Below are 21,660 nucleotides of genomic sequence, written 5' to 3' on the forward strand. Positions count from 1 at the left end.
AGCCTGCTGTGAAGTTAACATGTGCATTTACTGGGGTTGCCAGCTGGAACGGAAGCAGGCTCTAAATTATTTGTGTTTAATTTATGTAAAGGTGGTTTGGACCTAAGCCCAGATGTGAATATACAATAGACCAAGTTTACAGAATTGTGACACAAAGTCCCAAGAGTTGTGGGGATGTCAGAAAACACTCAGCAACCAGGACGTATGCCTACAACATTAATACATTTTATGTGTTCAACTCCAAAACAGATTATGGAGACGACTGTAAGACAGAAAGAAAAACTTTCAGCCAAGCACTATCTCTGCAGATTTTTTGAGATGTAGCTAGAGCTACTCAAATGTAAAAATTCAAGCTTTTAGAAATAGAGGTTTTTAGGGGGAATATGTAAGTCTGACTCACCACCCAGGAAAATGAAGGGTTTACCATGTAAATGAGAAGAATAAGTGAGCATTTTACAGTATGATTAAGTTAAGCCTTTGTCCAGAGAGCTGACTTGGTCTTCCTGTGCTAGAGGAACACACTGGAGAAGTCTAATTGGATGTCCATTGGCTAACTGGAGAAGACTCATTGGTTGTCCATTGGCCAATTGGAGAAGACTCACTGGATGTCCATTGGCCAATTCAATTTGGCAAATACAGCACCTACTATATGCAAAACACTAAACTCGGCTCTGAGCAGTAGAAAAACAATACTAGTCTCTGTAACTACTGTATGATCTTGGGAGAATAGTGGAATAATATTAATGATTACAACACAATACAGAATAGCATAAGGAACATGAATGAAGTATAAAAACGGTTCTGAGAAGTGTCAGAGGACGGAGAAAGAAAGACCGCATTTACTTGGTGGCTGGTTATCAAAAATGGCTTCATGAAGGAAGCATCATTTCAGGTAGAACTAGGATGATAAGTAACATTTTGACATGGAGTCTCAGGTGTGTAAAGGGCATTTACCCCCACCACACCTGTGAAGGAAACATCCTATGCACAGGCATGGGGCTGGGAAAAGGAGGAGTGAGCTTCAAGAACTAGAAAGTGACCATTTTTGGCTAGAATAGATAAGGGAGCCACAGGGGATAAGGCCAGAGAGAAGGCCTTATCTGGCCTTATCTCCTTATTTGGCCTCCTGTGGCTCCCCTACTTATTCTAGTTAAAAATGGTTACTTCCTTAGGGAAAGCCAAGAAGCACAGACCAAGGCAGGGAGGAAATGGGGAACTCTAAATGCTTGTGAGCAGAGGGCAAGAAGGAGGAAAACCTCTTCTGGAGGCTGATGCAATCGCTCCAGGGATAGGTTAAACAGTGTTTGCATTTGGCAAATAGCTGCAGAAATGTAACAGAAGAGATAGGAGAGACATCGTAGATAGATAATTGAGAGGCCTTTAAACTGACTAGATTTGGGGGACAAATAGGAATCAGGAGACATTCCAGAGTTTCAAATTTGGGTAAGTAGGAAATGAAGGAATCAGTAAAACCGAGACAAGGCAGAAGAGAAGTCATTTGCATAGGAAGATGCAAAGTTTGTTTTTGTTTTTAATTTTAGGAAATGGTCAGTTCTCCAGGTGGTCAACATCCTCCAGAAAGAATCTGTAAGTTTGAGGCCAACGCTCACGTCAGATCCAGGAAGCTAGGTATTATCTGAGCCTAGTGGCTAAGATCAAAAAGGTTATTCAGAGAGGAAAAATTCAGGGCAAAGGCAAAACCTTGGCCAATGCCTACATTTCAGTGTTGGAGGAGAAATAGAGGCAAAAAAGAGAAGAGGTCAGAGAAGTGGGGAGAAAACCAAGATGGCACAGCACCATGAGATGCAGGAGAGAAGAAGGCCCCAACACTGGGGAGTTGCCAATTATGTATAAGGTTGCACAAAAGTTGGAGAAATTAGGGCCAAGAAATTGCCAATGTTTTGAAGCATTAGAAGAGCCATTGGAGTATTTGATTTGAGCAAACATTTTCAGTCCACTGGAGGGAATGTTATGCTGAAGTTATGCTGTCATGCTGAAGACAGCTAAGTAAGAAAGTGGAATTCTGAACTGCAGTCACCGCTTTCAATACCTTGACAGTAATAAGAAAGAGAGAGAGAGAAAGAGTGAGACAGAGTGTGAGAGACAGAGATATATGAAATGTTTGCTTGCAAGGTAACAAGGTCCAAGAAGGATTTTGCTACTCACAAAGAGGTAGATCCTACAGAATCCATTTGACCCATAGAGGCCCATAACAGTCCCACAAAAAAGAAAGCCAATCCCTTCTATTGGGTCTCCCAGCCACATCTGTAGCCATTTGAAATGAAGAAGCGTTGAGAGTGCTTTTGAAGAGTTGCAGATATAATGTGTATCACATAAGGCCATTCATGAGGGTGAGGTGGGGATAAGGAGCTAGAATAGTAACCTCTTCTCCGCCATGATCCCAAGCTCTTTCCTGCAAACATGCTCTTTGGTGTTGCCACTAAGAACCAACTCCCCTCCCTACTACTGGAAAATCTGTCACAACCAGAAATGAGGGAAGGAGATGGCAAGGTCAAAGGACAGGGGATACTAGAAATAGAGGGGAAATGATGTGAATGGACCATCAGTTTAAAAACATTTATTTCCCAGCTGCCTTTCGCTATGGATTTATGCTACAAAATCCATATCATTTTCTCTTTCTTGGAAAGGAACATAATGACACTATTTTGTTGAATGGATTGTCAAGGACTGGCAACCCTGTGTAATAACCACAAAGCTATTGGCTTCAATACTGCTATTTATGTATGGGTTGGCTTATGGTCTGAATGCACTAAACATATTTACAATTCCTCAAGCACACATGACAGAATAATTTTTTTAAGTCATTGATGCTATTATCATCAAGTTCGTGACACTGAAATAGCATCTTCTATGAGGTTTTCCAGAAACTCCATCCATCTAGATCTTCAGAAGGCTGCCATTATAACAAACTTAACTGGTCAACTTACTAGAACACTCAGAAATTCTTATTGGCTGAATGCACACTAAGCATAGATACTATCTCTGTTGTGTGTATGTGCAGTGCCTTTGTGCTTTTGAAATATTTATAAGTGTCTCCTCCTAAGGATGCAGACGTTACTGTTTACAGTCTGAACTTATTTAAGGAACAAAACCTGCGGATGCACTTCCTGTTATAGTAATACCTAGGTCTTATTATTTATAAATATGTATGTGTCTCTTGTATTCATAAGACACTTCCATCTACATTAGCTCATCAACACTGTGTTGCTGAGATAGGTAGAGGAAGGAAAGCACTTTTGTTTCGGAATTAAAGCTGTGTCTAGGTGGCATTACTCAGGCAGACTCTGATGTAGGCAACCTGGTCACTGTCACATCTTCCTGGGCTGTACTGGTTAACACTGTCAAATCCACGATGTTAATGGTGCCATAATGAGCCATTCACATATCGGGACCCAGCCCATATGACCCATCTCCTGTCTCACAGACAAGAATGAATGGCAGAGTTGCAATTATAACGCACATCCCTAATTCACCAGAACTCTTTTTCACAGGGAGCTGCTAACAGGATCCCCTGACAATCCAAAATCCCCAGCTTGCGTGAATGAACTAACACACACATCAGTTTGCTAGAACAGCTGAAGAGGGAAATGGTGATGTCTGGAAGGACTCAACCTATGTATTCTAATAGTTACTCAGTAGTGTCCCCAGACACGAGCAAAGAAATTGGCATGGGGAGAAACGGGAAGAAGAATGCAAAGCTGTTTCCTAAGGAAAAAAGAAACGACAATTCCAATCAGTAGTAAACACACAAACAAACAAAATCCCTCACTGTTTCCTTAGCTTAGTGCCAGTCGTCACTGAAAAATAAAATTATGGGCTACCCTTTGTATTAGGTTGGCGCAAAAGTTATCGTGGTTTTGGTGGCCAAAACCACAATAACTTTTGCGCCAACCTAATAGCATTGAGGAAGGTGCTAGCACAGCTTTGGTAATATAAGGAACTCTAATAGAGCCAGGGCTGAAATATGTTCCAAACATCAGCGTCAGGCTTGGCAGCCTGTTCCCAGTGTAACTGATCATGGAAGAGGGTGACAGGTGAAGCCAACTGGATGGACTTCCGGGGTCGAGTGGGGACTTAGAGAACTTTTCTTTTCTTTCTTTTTTTTTTTTTTTTTTTTTGAGACGGAGTCTCGCTCTGTCGCCCAGGCTGGAGTGCAGTGGCATGATATCAGCTCACTGCAAGCTCTGCTTCCCGGGTTCACACCATTCTCCTGCCCCAGCCTGCCCAGTAGCTGGGACTACAGGCGCCCGCCACCATGCCAGGCTAATTTTTTTGTATTTTTAGTAGAGACGGGGGTTTCACTGTGTTAGTCAGGATGGTCTTTATCTCCTGACCTCGTGATCCGCGCGCCTCAGCCTCCCAAAGTGCTAGGATTACAGGTGTGAGTCACCACGCCCAGAGGACTTAGACACCTTTTCTACAAGAGGTTTGTAAAATGCACCAATCAGTGCTCTGTAAAAATGCACCAATCAGCGCTCTGTAGCTAGCTAGAGGTTTGTAAAATGGACCAATGAACAGGACATGGGTGGGGACAAACAAGGGAATAAAAACTGGCCCCCTAATCTCTGCTCAGGTCCCCTTCCAGGCTGTGGAAGCTTTGTTCTTTCCCTCCTCACAATAAATGTTGCTGCTGCTCACTCTTTGCAGCAGTGCCATCTTTTTTTTTTCTTTCTTTCTTTTTTTTTTGAGACAGTGTCTCCTTCTGTTGCCCAGGCTGGAGTGCATTGGCACGATCTCTGCTTATTGCAAGCTCTGCCTCCCGGGTTCATGCCACTCTCCTGGCTCAGCCTCCCAAGTAGCTGGGACTACAGGTGCCAGCCACCATGCCTGGCTAATTTTTTGTATTTTTAGTGGAGACGGGGTTTCACCATGTTAGCCAGGATGGTCTCGATCTCCTGACCTCGTGATTCACCTGCCTCCGCCTCCCAAAGTGCTGGGATTACAGGCCTGAGCCACCGCGCCCGGCCTGGGTCGGTGCCATCTTTAAGAGCTGTAACTCTCACTGCGAAAGTCCGCAGTTCCGTTCTTGGTCAGCTAGACCGCGAACCCACCGGAAGGAATAAATTCCGGACACAAGGGGGCGCGCGGGGCATGCGTAAAAGCCTGCTCTGGGGCCGGGCGTGGTGGCTCACGCCTGTAATCCCAGCACTTTGGGAGGCCGAGATGGGCGGATCACCTGAGGTCAGAAGTTTGAGACCAGCCTGACCAACATGGGGAAACCCCATCTCTACTAAAATACAAAAAATTAGCTGGGCGTGGTGGCGTGTGCCTGTAGTCCCAGCTACTCGGGAGGCTGAGGCAGGAAAATCGCCGGAACCCAGGAGGCTGAGGTTGCAGTGAGCCGACGTTGCGCCACTGCACTCCAGCCTGGCGATGGAGCAATACTCTGTCTTTAAAAAAAAAAAAAAAAGCCTGCACCGGGACCCAGTCTCTCTCCAGACAATCCGTAGCCCTTAACTGTGCTGCTGGGAACCAGAGGCCCCAAAATTCAAAATCAGGTGCCTCTGATTAAGCTAGAGGGAGTGAGGAGGAGCGGATGTGGCCAGATTCTCTGAATGTGGACATGCAGCCACCCACTCCAACACCCAGGGAGTGGCTGTCTTAAGTGCTTTCTGAAAGGTTGTCATCCAGACAAACCACCCACTTCAGCAGTTATTGAAATTGCCCCTTTCACTCTCTCTTTGCTGAATTTTTGCTGATCTCTTCTCCATATGACCTACTGTGGGTCACAGACGCTTCTCAAGGACACATTGCGGTTTTTCACCTCAACTCTTCATATACCTCATTTTGAGTTCAATACAAGTGTCAGCTGTTTAAACTAGTGTTTACATGTGCAAAGCATTCTGTGGGACAGCGAAAGGTAGAAATGTAAGTAAGACATGGTTTTTGTCTTGCTGGAGTCTGCCACCCAAACGGGAGATGAACACCTGTACAGTTAGAATGAGGACTCTACGGAGATGGGTGCTGGAAGGCAAAATAGAGTGCTGCAGTCAGACTGTCACATTAACTGGAATTTGTCAATTTGACTGGCTGCCATCTTTCCAAAAGAGTTGATCTAGAAATTTACATTTTATTTATTTATTTTTGAGACAGAGTCTCGCTGTGATGTCCCGGCTAGAGTGCAATGGCCTGATCTTGGCTCACTGCGATTTCCGCTTCCCGGGTTCAAGCGATTCTCCTGCCTCAGCCTTCTGAGTAGCTGGGATTACAGGTGCGTGCCACCACATCTGGCTAATTTTTGCATTTTTAGTAGAGACCGGGTTTCACCGTATTGGCCAGGCTGGTCTCGAACTCCTGACCTCACTGATCTGCTTGCCTTGGCCTCGCAAAATGCTGGGATTATAGGTGAGCCACCGCGCCTGGCTAGAAATTTACATTTTATTTTATTTTTACCATCTTTTCTGTGACCAAATGTGTTAACAAACAAATGCCGACTTTTTCACTTTATTGGAGAATAAAAAGGACAGACAACTATGAACTGAGATTTTTTTTAAAAGATAAAACAGTGATCTTAGTTAGCCAGGGGTTACCACATCTAAAACAGCCTAATCTCTTATCAGACCAAGTCAGCCTTAGCTCCTCCAGGTTTGTAGAGACTTGTGTCTGTTTTTTAATCTTTAAGTCAAGAGTGTGTTCCTTTTTTCTTTAAATGTAAGAATGTATGCCTTTAAATATTTTGAAGTGATCTATGTAAGATTATGATTTTGACCCCGTCTTAATTCTTTCCATGCCACTTCCTGGGTTGCTTGTATCTTGCATAGTAGCTGCCCTGCTGGTAGCGTCCAACAGTTAAGAGAGTCAGACAAGGACTTGGAATCGTGACTATATTGACTGGCCTTTGCTATCTTCGGCTATTCTGGAGAAATATGAGAACTTGAATTGAGAGACGGTTAGCATCCTCTTTCAGCCCGGAACTGGAAGCTCTCTCCGTGACATGGCAGTCTATCATAGAAGCAGCAGGCCATCACCTCCAACCTGGCTGGCTGCTTGTACAAAGTATCCACCCAGATAAAACGAAATACACTGGAGCATCTGTTTCTTCTCAGAAAACTCTTCCATTTCTCCTAGGAACCCAGTGCCTGAGCAAACAGTCTCCCTTTAACCCTTACAGAGCCACCGTGGCAAATGCAAGGATCGAAACTGTATGAATGAGGGCGCTGTGGGAGAAGAACACTTCCCTGCTATTTACCTGAGATTAAGTAGATGACCAGCGCTTGGAAGGGAATGTGGCCTTCTTACCTCTGGGCCTGAGAACAAGCACTGGACACAGTGGTATCTAATATGCCCTTTTACCAATTGAACAGATCAAACCCATGTGTGGCCTGGTTGTCAGGCTTTAAATAAACATTGTATTTATATGCACTTTGTGCTTTTAAACTCTATCAACAAAAAGCACTAGAATTTAGATATTTACTCCCCAGGATTTCCATTCCTAAGTTAAGGCAAGTTTTTATTTATTTATTTGTTTTTTTTTAAATTGAAGGATAGAGTCTTGCTCTATTGCCGAAGCTGGAGTGCAGTGGCAAGATTATAGTTCACTGTCACCTCAAACTCCAAACTCCTGGCCTAAGCGATCCTCCTGCCTTGGCCCCCAAAAGCACTGGGATTACAGGTGTGCGCCACCACAGTTCACTAATTTTTTATTTTTTGTAGAGAGAGGGTCTTGCTATGTTGCTCTGGCTAGCCTTGAACTCCTGGCCTCAAGCAATCCTCTCACCTCCGTCTCCCAAAGTGCTGGGATTACAGACCTGAGCCACTACTCTGGCCAAGTTTCAATTGAGTGGAAAACCACCAATTGGTTGAAAGTTTCTATGCACAGTTTTCACAAGTGCTTATTTAATCTGAACTTAAAGTTCAAAAATTAAGTCCTTCCTCAGAATTAGTTGGTTTATACTTAAACTTTCTTGAGAACTTGTTAATAAAAGAGTTGCTTGAAGAAAAAATAAGCTGGTAAAGTTTCATGAGAATTTCCTCATTCAAAAGGCACATCCATGTGTGACTTTGATCACAAAGACAGAAAGATTTGTGACGCAGCAACTGTTTATTTCGGTTCTGTTCATATGACTTTTCCCAGGTTCAGGGATCTCAGCTGTCAAATGAGGATGAGAGAAAAGTGAGTGCTCATCCCCACAGTGGGCACATATTGAAGACTCAACAGCAAGAGCCCGGCATAGGTTGGACCCATATGGTGGCTCACGCCTGTAATCTCATTACTTTGGGAAGCTGAGACAGAGAATGGCTTACCTCAGGAGTTCGAGACCAGCCTGGGCAACATAGTGAGAAGCCCCCCTATCCTTCTATGTTTTAAATAAATAAATAAATATGTTTTTCAAAAAGAAACCAGTCATAATTATTCCTTCCCAAACACTCTATGATTATTTAAGTTAAAGAAGAAAAAAACAACATGTTGACCAAAGAAGATCTAGCAATAAAGACCTGGGCTTGATGAGGAGGAAGACCATGTTATAAGGCAAAAGTTCTCCATGAACTTGAACTCTATAAAGGAATTGAGTAGACGGAAGCCAAAATATTGTTTGTTTGTTTTTTCTTCCTCTGCTCTTCTGCAGAACTTAGTAGAGCTCTGAATGAATGTGCTTCACCTCCTAAGCTATCTGTGAATTGTTTTAACCATAAGTCACTACTAACTGCCCTAGATACCAGATACAGGCCAATCAGCCAGAGAAGAGCAGGAGAACCCTCCTCTCAAGGTGCAACGAACTGCCAAGCCACTGACTCTTACGATCAGGATGGATGACAAACACCCAGGCAAGAGGCATTTGGAACCTGATCCAAACGAATTTTTGTTTCTTGTTGTTCTTTAGGCTTAATGATCAGTCTAGATGAATACTACCACTGCAATTAGTTACGTTTATTTTTTAGCTTCCTTTACACACACATATGTGTTTGTGTGTGCGCTTCTGCGGAGCCATGTCAGCAGGCATGCAAGTATCAAGTTTTATGCTGGAAAGAAAGGAGCTGAGAATATGCATGCCGGCTGAAGGCATATGTCTCACTTGGATCAGTTAAGTGCCTGCTCCCTAAAGTGAAATCTCGTTGGAAATGCCATGCACATGTTGATTCAGTCTGATAAGATTTCAACCAACCTTCTCCTTTAGCTCGCAAAAGTTGCTTCCTTTAAATTACAGAAATGCCTAACACAAAACAACCTCGTAATACTCAAAATTCATTATGATCAAATGTGATTGCTTATACTAAGGAATAAAAAAGAAAATTAATTTTATTAAACACACGAGGCTCTGTTCAAATTAAATTTGGTGCTAATGGGGAAAAAAATCAAAAGGAAGAAAGCAGATAATTATCTGCCTGAGTAATAACCAAGGATGCTGCAAGTGGTAGTAACAACTTTGGCCAGCAGTTCTTCTGAGGAGGGTTCATTCTTCCACCAATAGTTTTTTAATTGAATTGAGCTTAGCGGTGGTGCCTCTCACATTGAGAAGTCACCAGAGATCAAAACCAGAAATAAAAAGATGAAGAAAAATACGGCAAAGGAGAATGTTTCTGAATTTGCTTGCACATAAAATCTGCATAATAAAGCAGGCTCCAGATTGAAAACTTTGAAACAAAGACAAGATATTTCCATCAGTAGCCACTGAAAAAAATTAGAAAATGCATCAGTAGGATTCTGCTTTTTGATTAGAAATAGTACCTATTTTTTCTATATCCACTCCAAAGACTTTCACTGTCTATGTTCAAGGATAGTACCCACAGGCTTCTTTTTTTTGAGACGGAGTTTTGCTCCTGTTGCCCAGGCTGGAGTGCAATGGTGCGGATCTTGGCTCACTGCAACCTCCGCTTCCCAGGTTCAAGCCATTCTCTTGCCTCAGCCTCCCGAGTAGCTGGGACTACAGGCGTGCACCACCTTGCCTGGCTAATTTTTGTATTTTTAGTAGAGATGGGGTTTCACCATGTTGGCCAGGCTGGTTTCAGTTGAACTCCTGACTTCAAGTGATGCCTGCCTCTGGCTCCCAATGTTTGGGAGTGAGCCACCGTGCCTGGCCTGTACATACAGACTTCTAAGACTCTAGTTGAGTTTTACCTGATTTTGAAATGTATAAAAATGAAGTCACAGAAGTTAGGACAGCAGTTGCCCTTGAGGGCAAAGGTTGGTGACTAAAACAGACATCAGAGGGCTTCTAGGAAGCTGGAAATGTTGGCCTCTAGATTGGTTTTGTGGATGTATCCACCTTGCAAAATTTTATCAAATCTTATACTTGGGTTGTGTATTTTTCTAAATATATATTATACTTTACTAAAGGTATATATTCTTCTCTATTTCATATGGAAAATAGAGATGTATTTTGGCTTAAAAAACTCAGTTTCCCATAAAACAAGGATTTTGTTTTAGTCTAAGTGATGCTCTAAAATACAAGACTAGAGTGAGGTACTTCCCTTGGATACAAAAAGCCAAAAACTCAGTGATTAAGATAAATAGTATTTTAATGTAACATTTTTTAAAAATCCAAATTAATCCTAAACAATCCATGCTAGTAATAATAAAGAAAGATTAAAACAGAAAATATTACTCATATTACTCAGGAAAACAGAAAATGGAACTTACACTCCAAAAAATGCCAATAAGTGTAAATGTGCAGGAATAAATGTAAATGTGCGGGAATAATCAGATTTGAGAAACCAAGGGCAGATTATTTTTCATTCCATAAGTTTATATTCTCTGAAAATAAAGGACATTAGCACTGTTTCAAAGTTTTTAATAATTTAGGTAATTTAAAAAGTAGCATTAAAGAAACAATATGTGAATTATCCCAACAAAATTCTGAAACGAATATCATCTCTATTTGCTTATAATTTCACTATGATTAAACTTCTTACGAAGTTACAAGTATGCGATCTTCCTTTGAATGCACTGAGTTAGGAAAAACATGCCTATTGTTGGTTACACATAGGAGAGATTACAAATCTAAATCATAGATGAAAAAAGCAACTGTGCCATGATATGACACAGCACTGTCAAATCAGACTGAAGTCGGTAAGTAAGATTTTCTTCTTGTCAGTAGGAAAAGCACTACTGGGTTTGAGTCCCCCAATGCTACCACCTTTTTAGACTTTTGTTAGAGCTTTGCATTCATTTCCTTAATGTTTTTAACCCAATGTCTGTGAAATTTTTATTGCTCCCTGGATGGTGACATCTGATCTGAATGTAACCACACACCTCTTTGCTCAGCAGTATTTGTCACAAACCATTATAAATTATCATGCTGATTGTGTGCATTGCTGGGAAACTGGAGAAGTTTCATAAATTCTAACTACCGTATCAATGACATTCTTGTTTATTATACAGATATAAACTTTTATGAGATTCAAGATGTCTGCCTTACCACTGCAGAAAACTTTAGTGGAGTAAGATCTAACTAGTTCAATGTACATACTGAAAACCATTTTCAATGTGCAATGAACATGTGTTTCCGAAAACTCTCCACTGGTCACTTCTTTATTTCTTTTCTATTTTTAATTATGTTTTGACACTTCACAAGTGTGCAGGATTTTGCTGGCAAAAAAGAAATCAACATTCCTTCCTCTTCCTCAACACCTTCTTCGGTCAGAGCATTCTCTAGAATCCTCTCAATCTAATAATAAAATCATGCATATATCTAGCTGGAAATCCTAGTTCTGTGTTAGCCCTGCAGACAGATGCTCCACTGGTCTGTTGATCGACTGATTTACACCACATCTTGTTCAATAAAAGAATTAAGGGGTTATAGTATTATGGTTCTGATGCTTATTTGTAATGGAACCTCATTCAGTGCTGGCATAGACACAGAATGTTGCATGTTAAAACTATGGAGGCACAACTTACACATTTAATTTTCCTAACGAAATATCCACCTTTGACAGCCACGCCACTGCAAAAACTTAACCATTTTGCAAAGTATGGTCCAGAATTAACTCATGAACTGGGTCAGTCTTGGTGCTATTCACATGAGAAGTTGTGACTGTATACTGTATTGTTAAGATTATGAAATGATGTTTTTTACCTAATTATACATAAAACAATAAAAATCTAAATAAAAAAATTTTTTTTCTACCAGGACTATGTAGCTGGTCTAATGACTTAACCATCCCTATACTCTACAAAAGAAAACTGTTTACTTGGGTTTCAAAGATGTTTCACAATAAGCAAATGTGCTAAGGCATCGATTTCTTAAGCTTTCTCAGGGTGAAAGTTGACAATACAAATACTAACCATTTCAAGAGAAAATGCAGGGTGTATCATGTGCAAATCATCTCATTACTGGGTCAATAGATTTAGTTTGACGTATGTTTAGTTTCATATTTCCAAATGTTCTAAAAATCACCAACTTGTTAAAGATATCATAATAATGATAACATTTTGAGGGTCACTTTTACCTTTTAAAAGGGCTTTCCTATCTACTACTATCTACTATCTATTTCCTATCTGCTTCCTATCTACTACTAGTGATAAGAAAGTGATAGGATAGTGATAGGATCAAGTGATCCTACTAGTAACCCTATGACGTCAGCATGGCAAATGTTTTTTACTGCCAACAGACATATAATGAAGCTGGAACAAGGAAAAATATTAAATGTCTTAAATAAGATGAATAGTTTGTTCTTAACAAGAGTGATAACTAAAAGCTCACAAGCTTTCAGAATGTGGTTTTAACTGTGCCTAGTTTTGTGCCACCTCTAATCCACTTTTGTAAATAGCCTGATATAAAGTACAAAAAAACCCTAATAACAAAACTATGTTTGTAGGAATCTAATCTAAACTTTGAAGTCTATGAATTTGTTCTTCAAATAATTTCTGGTGTTCCCAGCTTTTTTTTTTCCCCTAGGGCATTCCAATCCCCTGTAAAATTTAAATCTGTGGATTCTTCTGAAAGCCTTCACAAAAGGAGGTAAGTATTTTGCCACATTTGTAAACTCTCAAATGCACCCTTCAACACTGAGCACTAGTCATTCATATGAATCAGCTTAGAAAGATAGTGAAAGGAATGCCTTATGCTGGTCTTCCTATGTCTTTCTGGAGTTTCTCATTGATAAAAAGATCACAATGCAACACTTCAAAACACAGCAGGAAGATATTTTCCATGGATCTAATCTCCATTGACTTCATCAGGCTAAATATAACAGCCTTTCAACTTTGGCCAGGAGATGGCACCTTCACAGAGAGCAAAGCCTCAGTTGGGACAATTAAGAAATCACCTTACTCTGTAGCATTAAAAAAACAAACAAAGTCACCATTATTAAGATTGTTATGTAACATCTTCTTGGCCATGTCAGTTTCTCAAATACTTTGCTGATATCACTAAAACTGTCATTTTCTGTGAATTACAATCATCTTTTAATGTACTTTTTAAAAAGAAAACTAACCAAAAAGGTGCTCCTTTAATCCCATTATACCCCACCTGACACCATGATATGACAAATCATTATTTAAGGTTTACTGTGAGCTAGACACCATTGTAAGCTAGGCACTATTGTAATACTGTGAGATGCTGTTGTAATAATTAGTCTACGCTGATTATTTGGAAACTGATCATCAGCCTATGGATTTATGCTAATTCTCTAGGCACCAAAATGTTGAATGAACCAGATGACCTTATTTCCCCGACCATGAAAAGCTAGTTTACTACACCAACTCAACAGGTTGTTGAGCGCTTTCTACAGGTAGGAAGATTTTTATATTACTCTGTTCTTTCCCAGAAGAAATATATGTGCAAATAGAATTGTAAGCCCTTTACATATATTAAGTGATTCAACTGGCTTCCCTTCTTAAATTTCTACTCCAGTTGTGTGCTGGATCTGGCGCCCACCAGCTCATAAGAACCAACTGTGCACATTTCTTTGCTAGTCTGGGCACAGTGACATCACATGGGTAGTTTGAAATTGGCTATGATGAGAGTATTTACACCACAGAAATTGGCATGTGCTACATACAAATCAGGACTTGACTCGTCTTCTCCAAAGAGCCAGCTGTTAAACATTTACCACCACACCACTGCCAATAACTAGTGATTATTCTGAATTCTTTAAGTATTATATTACAAGTATTGATGGTCATGATTTCCAGATTAGAAATTAGTAAACGTCAGTTTATTGAATTCTAACAGCACTTTATTTTTTGGAATAATGTTATTACTTGAGTATGTTTTACCAGAGTTTCTCCTATAGCAGTTTAAACATGGTCAAAAAGCAAATACTAATAACTACTACTACTACTAATGAAGTAAATCAAATATAAAAGAAAACAAGTCTCCAGATTGTCTAGGTGATTGACACTGTAAAAACCACCATAAAGAATATTAGCAAAAATAAATAAATCAATACAATGAACTCTTTGTTTCCAAGCAGTCACTGGAACACTATTAATGGTAACTTCCATACACAATTAAAAAGTCAATATAATGCCCTGAGGCACTTCTGAATCACAAAGCAAAGATAAATTGGAATTGGTGTAATTTTGTTGCACTGTAGTATACACTGATTATTTGGAAACTGATCATCAGCCTGTGGATTTATGCTAATTCTCTAGATACCAAAATGTTGAATGAACCAAATGACCTCATCTCTCTGACCATGAAAAGCTAGTTTACTAAACCAACTCAACAGGTTGTCGAGCACTTCCTACAGGTAGGAAGATTTTGATATTACTCTGTTCTTTCCCAAAAGAAATGTGTGTTCAAATAGACTGTCTTTAACAATGAATATACTTGCAAAATAATATTTAGGTCCAGCGGTAGCAGTAGTCTATAGATATCATATACGGTTACACCAAACTGACCCACTTTAAAACTTGTGAAAACCTCTCAGTCCCTGAGAAACACTTTAGAATTGAGATTTAAATCGATTATTTTTCTTTGATAAAACTATTTATATATGTACAAACTTAAAAGATGGATATTCAGGTTCAAGTCTCTGGAGACTACACCACTTTCAGTGGGTCAGAATGGGATAACGTGGACAAGACAGAGACAGGGGGTCTGTTGGGTGTTAAGAGAGACGAGCAAACATGTATCTGAGTGGACTGCTACGTGCAAGGTAAAAACATACTTTCGATACTGTGGAAAGCAATATTCACATACCAGTTCTTTCACATAAAGTGAGGAAATATAATTTCGACTGTCTCTATAGTGAGAATGTCTTCATAATAACGAAATTGGGCATAAGTTGATGTTTAGAAACTTAACAATAGAAAGAGATAGCAAGACTAAGCAGGTGGATGAAACACTGATGTGTATTTGAGTTCCCATTGTATTCATCACGTCTTAACAATTATTTTCTAGCATTTTCCATAAAAGTATTTTAATCAGTAATCCACCATTTACAAAACCCCTCATCTGGCTTATCCTGTAGGCCTTATTTTATTCAATTTGCTTTTTCCATGTCAAACTTAGTAAGATGAATGCAGTTCTTAAATCATAAGATGTGCCACAGTTCAATATATCTCAAATAGTGAGATCTCCAATCACACTATCTGTGGATGCGATGTATATTAGTGATCCACTGTATTTCGTAAAAATACAAGTGAGATTTTTGAGTTTCTAGTTCTTCCCCTCTCCAGGAAAAAAAAAAAAAGAAAGAAAAAAGAAACATACATACTGTATACATTTCTTAACAAGAGTTCCCAAACCAAAAGTGCTAACAGGAAGGAGTATAAGAGATTACACATTTAACTATAATCTTCCTGGTTTGGGGAACTCAGAAATCACTTAACGTACTTCAATTTCCATACCATTGACATATAATCTGGCTGAGATTGGAATCTCTCCTGGATCCATTTATAATCTACATTGTACACACTGACTTCCCCCCCGTAGACAGGCGTGACCACTAGATGGTGCTGTGGTGCCCTGTTCAAAAACATTCCCACTTACTTGCAGTCTCTGTCCTCCAAATCGAAGTGAGGGTTGAAGTTGATCATAATTCTCTGGTATGGGTCCGGAGCCTGAATCAGCCATTCGCATTTTTCACTTGGGTGATAAGAATGAGGATAACCAGGAGATGTAAGGTACCCGGGGCTTTCAATTTTTATAGTATCGCCACATTTATCTGCAATGAAAGTAAGATTTTAGCAGATCTTTCCTGACAACCTGTTAGGTAATGTAGCTTTATATGTAAATTACTGGTTATTAAACATTCCTTAACTTTTTAAGGGGAACTCTAAAAGGTCCCCGTAAGTCCTTCGTGTGGCTCTGAGTGCAACACTCCAGGAAAAAACACTCTTTGATCTCAGGAAGGTTGACTCAGGCAGAAAGCCAACTGAGATCTGAGAGGACTCTTCCCCCCAGCCCCGAAGTTTCTTCCTAAGGAAAAGTCTTCTAGCATTAAAAACATTAAATCCCCTCAATTGATGTTAACATGGTCCCCTGGGAGCTTCTGCTAGACTTAATTATCCCCCAAGAAGTGTAATCACATTAAGTAGCAAGTTCTAAGTGGAAAGTGACTGAAAGATGCTGTTCGACCCCTTGTGTTGTTTTTTGATGATAAGCCTGGTCTATGTCATTGATCAGTGGGGATTGTCTTTGATTGGCTTAAAGCCAAACCTTTTGTTGTTGTTGTTTTATCTGCCCATAAATCTAAGTGATTTTGAGTTATCTCTGCTCTTGAGATCCAAATCAACAGAGAACAAAGTATATTTGGTGAAGCAGAAATAATTCTGCTTTACTTCTCCAAGTAAAGTTGTTCAAGCTTGGAGATCAGATCAAAGCAACGGGGCAGAAGGAAAAGTAAATAGCCACATGGCATTAATTCTAATTACCTAAATGTTGGGTGAAAAATAACCCACCACACAGGTCTGGGTATCACATATGGTAACCCACATTCTCACATTCTGGGAAAGGTGAGCTAAGTAGTTTTGAGCCTTCATTTCAAAAATGCTCAAGTGAAGCCAAATAAACCAAGTAAACCAGTCTCTGGGCTGCCTATATTGTTCAGCATAGATTCTCATTGTCACATTTTATGATGGATTTCATACTGGAGCACCTCAGCCTGAAATGCTGCCACATTTATTGATGCTTAATTTTGAGCAATAAAAATTCGGTGCATAAACTATATAAGAGAAACGGTATGAAAACAGTGAAATATATAAGCCTATCAATCACAAATTTTCAGTAATGGTAGAAGTAGATTTTAACACTGCATCTAATAGATTCCCTGTGGAAAGAGAATGGCATTCTTTGCTCTCAGCATGAATTTATAAATCTACAGAATTTTATTACAGGAAAACCAGGTCAAATGGAAATGAAAGATGAAGTGCACATCAAAAATGCATAAAGCTACATGCATTACAGAAATCATTTCCCATAAATTAAAAAAAGAAGACAATATAAGTTATATTGTTTTTCTCAATCGCTAGGTGCTTCTGACTTTGTTCCTTAGACTGGGGGTAGTCTTATGCTGGTTTCCTTTGCACTGGCTTGTAAAAGTGTAAGCTTTGCCAGGAAGAAATGATGTTGCAACTGGAGTTCAAAATCTCAGCTAACGATCATGTTGGACTCTGTTATGTGATTCTGCTGAGACTCTTGCATTATTTTGAATGTGCAGAAAACTTGGAAAGTGACCTCGTCTCATTAAGTTTCCTCTAGCTCTGGACAAACATCATGGTAGTGTCTGGCATCTGTTACAGGAGTGAAATAAAACAGCACTGGTTCTAGTCACTCGACAGAGTCACTTCAGAAGACATTTAGGTGGCCTTGGTACCACACCAGAGCTCTTTAATCTGTGACTTCTGAGAAAGTGACAGTGTAATAAGATAATGTGGACTGCTAGACTCCCTGGCTCTGTTCAATCTCTCTAGCAGTTGATTAAGAAAGAGCAGTTTCTAATGACTCTGGACCATTAGTCCTAAATAAGGTTAATGAATTAATTTAGCAGACACTGGTTACTCAGAGGAGGTGGACATGGCTTTGAGAGGTCTGCTGAGTTACAGAGGCATTTTCTGGCTCTGGTCACTTCAAGCATAGCGACATGGCTTTTGCTGGTAAAGCTCACCAACTAAAGCCAGATTTTCAGCATTCCCCAGATTTCTGCTAAGAAAACTAAGAAGTGTGTGTGTGTGTGTGTGTGTGTGTGTACTGCATATATATTTGTGTAGTTCACAACCTAAAGTCTGATAGCTCTTTGCATTGAGCTTCAAATCTATCTTGTGAACACCCCCACTATGGATTTAGTCTCAAGAGTTGTGGAGGACAGGGTTACTATAATTTCTAGTCCAACCATTTGAGCTCTTTCAGTTGGACGAGAATGCTATTTCATTCCCTGCCAGAGTATAGAAAGATGCTACCAGCTCAGGTTCATTAATAAATTGAATTCTACATTCATAATTTTTTGTGTCTTGCTTTCCTGCCAGATTATAGAAAAACGCCATCAACTTGGGCTCATTAATAAGTTGAACTCCATGTTCATAATTTTTTTTTGCATGTGTTTTCTTTAAGCATCTCTTAAGAATACTGCTTGGTAGCTGCTGAGGGAAATCCATTGCTAAAATCACAAAACCTTGAAAAAGCATATTAGAGAGATTAACTTCCATCATAAAGATGTGATTTAAATTCCTGTTGGTATGAGGCCCTCCACTTGCGGTCTCTTATTAAAACAATATACCACAGTAAGTAGTGGATGTTCTTTTCTTCTAATTACTGTGATTGAAATCTAAGCCAGACAAAAGTAAATATTTGATCATTAGTTAATAACAATTGCTGACGACTTACTGTAAAGATAATTGCATACCCTTGCCTGCACTTACTTTACAGTGTGAACTCAAACATGCCTACAACCAGATCCCATTTTAAAACACATTATTTAGGTTACATGGTACTGTTTAGACCCCAGTATAGTTTTTCATTTACTTAACAGTGAGTGGTTTTAAAAGCTAAGTGGAAGCTGCAACTAGCTTAGGGATTTTCAGATATCCTGGTGCCTTACACTGTATATGTCAGATTCCTGTATTGATACTATGTAACTTTCAGTCATACTCCAGACAGATTACGGAAGGTGTACAAAGGCGGGGGAGGGAGTTTCATCAACCCACAAACCGATATCTCTGGCCGTCACCCACCAGAGGGAACGGCTTAGGGGCGCAGCAAAGGAACCAGGAAGTAAGATCTCCTGGTAAAGTGTTCATTAACTTTCAACAGCCATCAGATTTTTGAAAGGGAATCTCTTCTAATTGCCTTTGGGAGGAAACATTATTAAGATAATTGGCAAGCTGATCTGGGAAGGTAGGCAGCTCTGTCTTGTAACAGAGGTAAGGAAAAGCCCCACAGCCCAACGATCAACGTCAGGAGGGAGCCCAAAGACCTGAAATCCTCCTGCTCTAAACCGCCTGATCTCATTTCTTCTTCTCTCCTCCCAGATAAAAGTTTCCTTCGCCCGGGAGTCAGTTGTTCCCGGCTGATCCCGGGAAGCCCCGCCTGAGCCCCGGTCTGGGGCGGGCAGCTGGGAGCCGGGGCGCCGCTGTCACCCGCGCCTCTGCCTGTCACTTACCGTTGCGAAAAGCGCCGGCCGGGGCGAGGACGAGGGCGAGCACGGCGCAGAGGAGCGGCAGCCCACTCTCCATTCTCCCTTCTCCGGGTCCGCAGGCAGACGCGGGAGAACGAGGACGTGGGGGGAAATGCAGCAAAGAGGGGAATCTAAGCGATCCGAAGAGCCCCAACTCCGCCTAGAGCTGTACAATCCTCAGCCCGTCTTGGAGAAAAGAAAGCAGCGAGGCAATGCCTGGATCCGAGAGGAACGCTTCTCTTTTTGTGTCTCAAGTCGCCTGCATCCTGTCATTTAGCTCCGGCTTCCTCTCCCTTTTCCCACACTTGTTCCTCTTCCAGGAGCCACTGCCCGGGCCATGTCTCAAAAAAAAAAAAAAAAAAAGGCCGGGGCGGGGGGGCTGTGGGTGGGAGGGGGAGGAGGGAGGTAGGGCAACACACACCAAAGCCAATTTCCAGGAAGAAAAAAAAAAAAAAATCCGGCTTGTTTCTGGACCCGTTGGAGCCGCGGAGCTGGCGCCCAGGGAGAGGTCCGGGTGTCTGCGGGAAGGAGAGGAACGAGCAATGAAAAGATGAGCGGGAGACAGAGGAGTTTCACCAACTGCACCCCCGCCTCCCCTCCTGCGGCCTCCCCCCACTCCGGAGCCCTTCCCTCGCTTCCTCCCGCCCCTCTCCCCGCTTGGGCTCGCCTGTAATTGCCTGACAGGAGACTGGGAGGAACAACTTTCCCTCCGAGTGCTCTCCCCGTCCGTCTGTCTGTCTTTTCCAGAGACCCTGCAGGGATCTCCGCGGGAAGGAAGGCGCTGGGAGTCTGCGCCCCGGGAGCGTGGGTGCGGGCGTCGGAGGAAGGGGCGCGGAGGTCAGTGCCAGCCGCGGGGTCTGGCCAGCCCACCACGCGTGCTCGCTCTGCACCCCTAGAGGGAGAGCTGGGCAGCTCCTGTAGGCGCAGATCCCGCCGCCGCGCAGTGCGGAGCGCCCGGGAGGTGGCGGCTGCTTCTCGCAACTTCAAATCCCGGGGCCCGCGCCCTCGGCGGCGAGGAACGCAGGGTCACCCCCTGCCACTCCTCATCGCGCCATCCTGAGACCTGTGGCGGGGAGCAGCGGGGCACCCCTGGACGCCCCTGCCCAGAGCTGGAGGGCGAGGAGGGGAAAGCCGGGCTGGAGTGGGAGCCGCACCGCGAAGCCGGGCGAGGGGCAGCAGTGTCGCTGTGGTGTGAAGCGAAACAGACCACCTGGGCGGGCGAGGCCGGGCTGCAGCCCCACGCGGCCTCCCTGGCCCGCATCGGGGCGCGCGGCTGGGTGCCGATCGCTCCCGGGTGCCCTCTGCGCGCTGCGGAGGCTTCATTGTTTCCCGAGATTTGGTGCCCGTTCCTCTGGGGCAGAGGGAACACCGGATGGTGGGAGGTGCTGTGCCTTCCAAGCAGGGGGGCAATCGCCGCCCGACCCCGCCCAACCTTGTCTGGGAGCCCAGGTGCTAGGGAGGGGTGTGGAAATCAGGGGTCGGGCGGCCCCCGTTTCTCTGTGCATCCCGAGGGAGGGAAAGAGTGGCGGGGGAGGGGTGCTCTTCGCTGCGCCCTCTCAGTGTCCGCTCCCGGCCACAGGCAACGTGCACGCCGGCCCTGGAGCTCCTGCCACCCCCACTTCCCACAGCGGCTCGTGCCCCCAGCCCGCTGGATGCCCCCCAGGCCCATCCCCGAGGGTTTTCCGAGAAGTGCTGCAGGAAGCGTTTGTAGATGTGAAAAGCAAGGACATTTCTGGGAACAAACAGGTTGCGGTCGCCGATCAGGCCCCGGAGAAGGGTCAGTGCCCACGGGGCACCTCCCAGGGAGTTTGTGGGTAAGGTGAAAAGGTCACACGCCTCCTGGGGATTGGCGTCTACACACACAGCCAAAGTACAGCCTGATTCCTACCTGGCACAAATAGCTGGCCAAAGGGAGGTAGGAATGCTGGCAAGGAGACTCTGGTCAAAGGTTTTGGCGGAAGAAAAAGGGGCGGGCAGGGAGAAAGCCCAAGGCGCGCGGGCCCCAGGCCAGGACTGCGCGCTCGCGACTCGGGCTGGGAGCAGTGACGTGCGACCCTCGGGGTGCAGGCCGTTCCCGGGCCAGTGGGAGGTGCACCCACGGAGCCCGCACTCGCCACTCTCTTGCCCCGGGTCAAGCCT

At 42.7% G+C, this 21,660-nt stretch overlaps 1 protein-coding gene across 12 annotated transcripts in view; it reads right to left on the bottom strand.

The window, feature by feature from the left end:
- Window positions 1-20,874, bottom strand: part of NRP1 (neuropilin 1) — a 157,973-nt gene extending 137,099 nt beyond the window's left edge. For 4 of the 12 annotated variants that reach the window (XM_063607324.1, XM_003814789.6, XM_063607322.1 and 1 more), the window contains exons 1-2: window positions 19,507-20,460; window positions 15,900-16,074 (exon numbers count right to left, since the gene is read on the bottom strand). In XM_063607324.1, the coding sequence (XP_063463394.1) occupies window positions 15,900-16,074; window positions 19,507-19,579 (248 nt within the window). In that variant the 5' untranslated portion in view covers window positions 19,580-20,460. Of the gene's footprint in view, window positions 1-15,899; window positions 16,075-19,506 lie in introns of all 12 variants that reach the window. The other 8 variants (XM_063607320.1, XM_063607318.1, XM_063607316.1 and 5 more) reach the window with 4 other exon arrangements.
- Between the last annotated feature and the right edge of the window lie 786 nt (window positions 20,875-21,660).

Source organism: Pan paniscus, chromosome 8, assembly GCF_029289425.2.
Source record: "Pan paniscus chromosome 8, NHGRI_mPanPan1-v2.0_pri, whole genome shotgun sequence".
Lineage (NCBI taxonomy): Eukaryota > Metazoa > Chordata > Mammalia > Primates > Hominidae > Pan > Pan paniscus.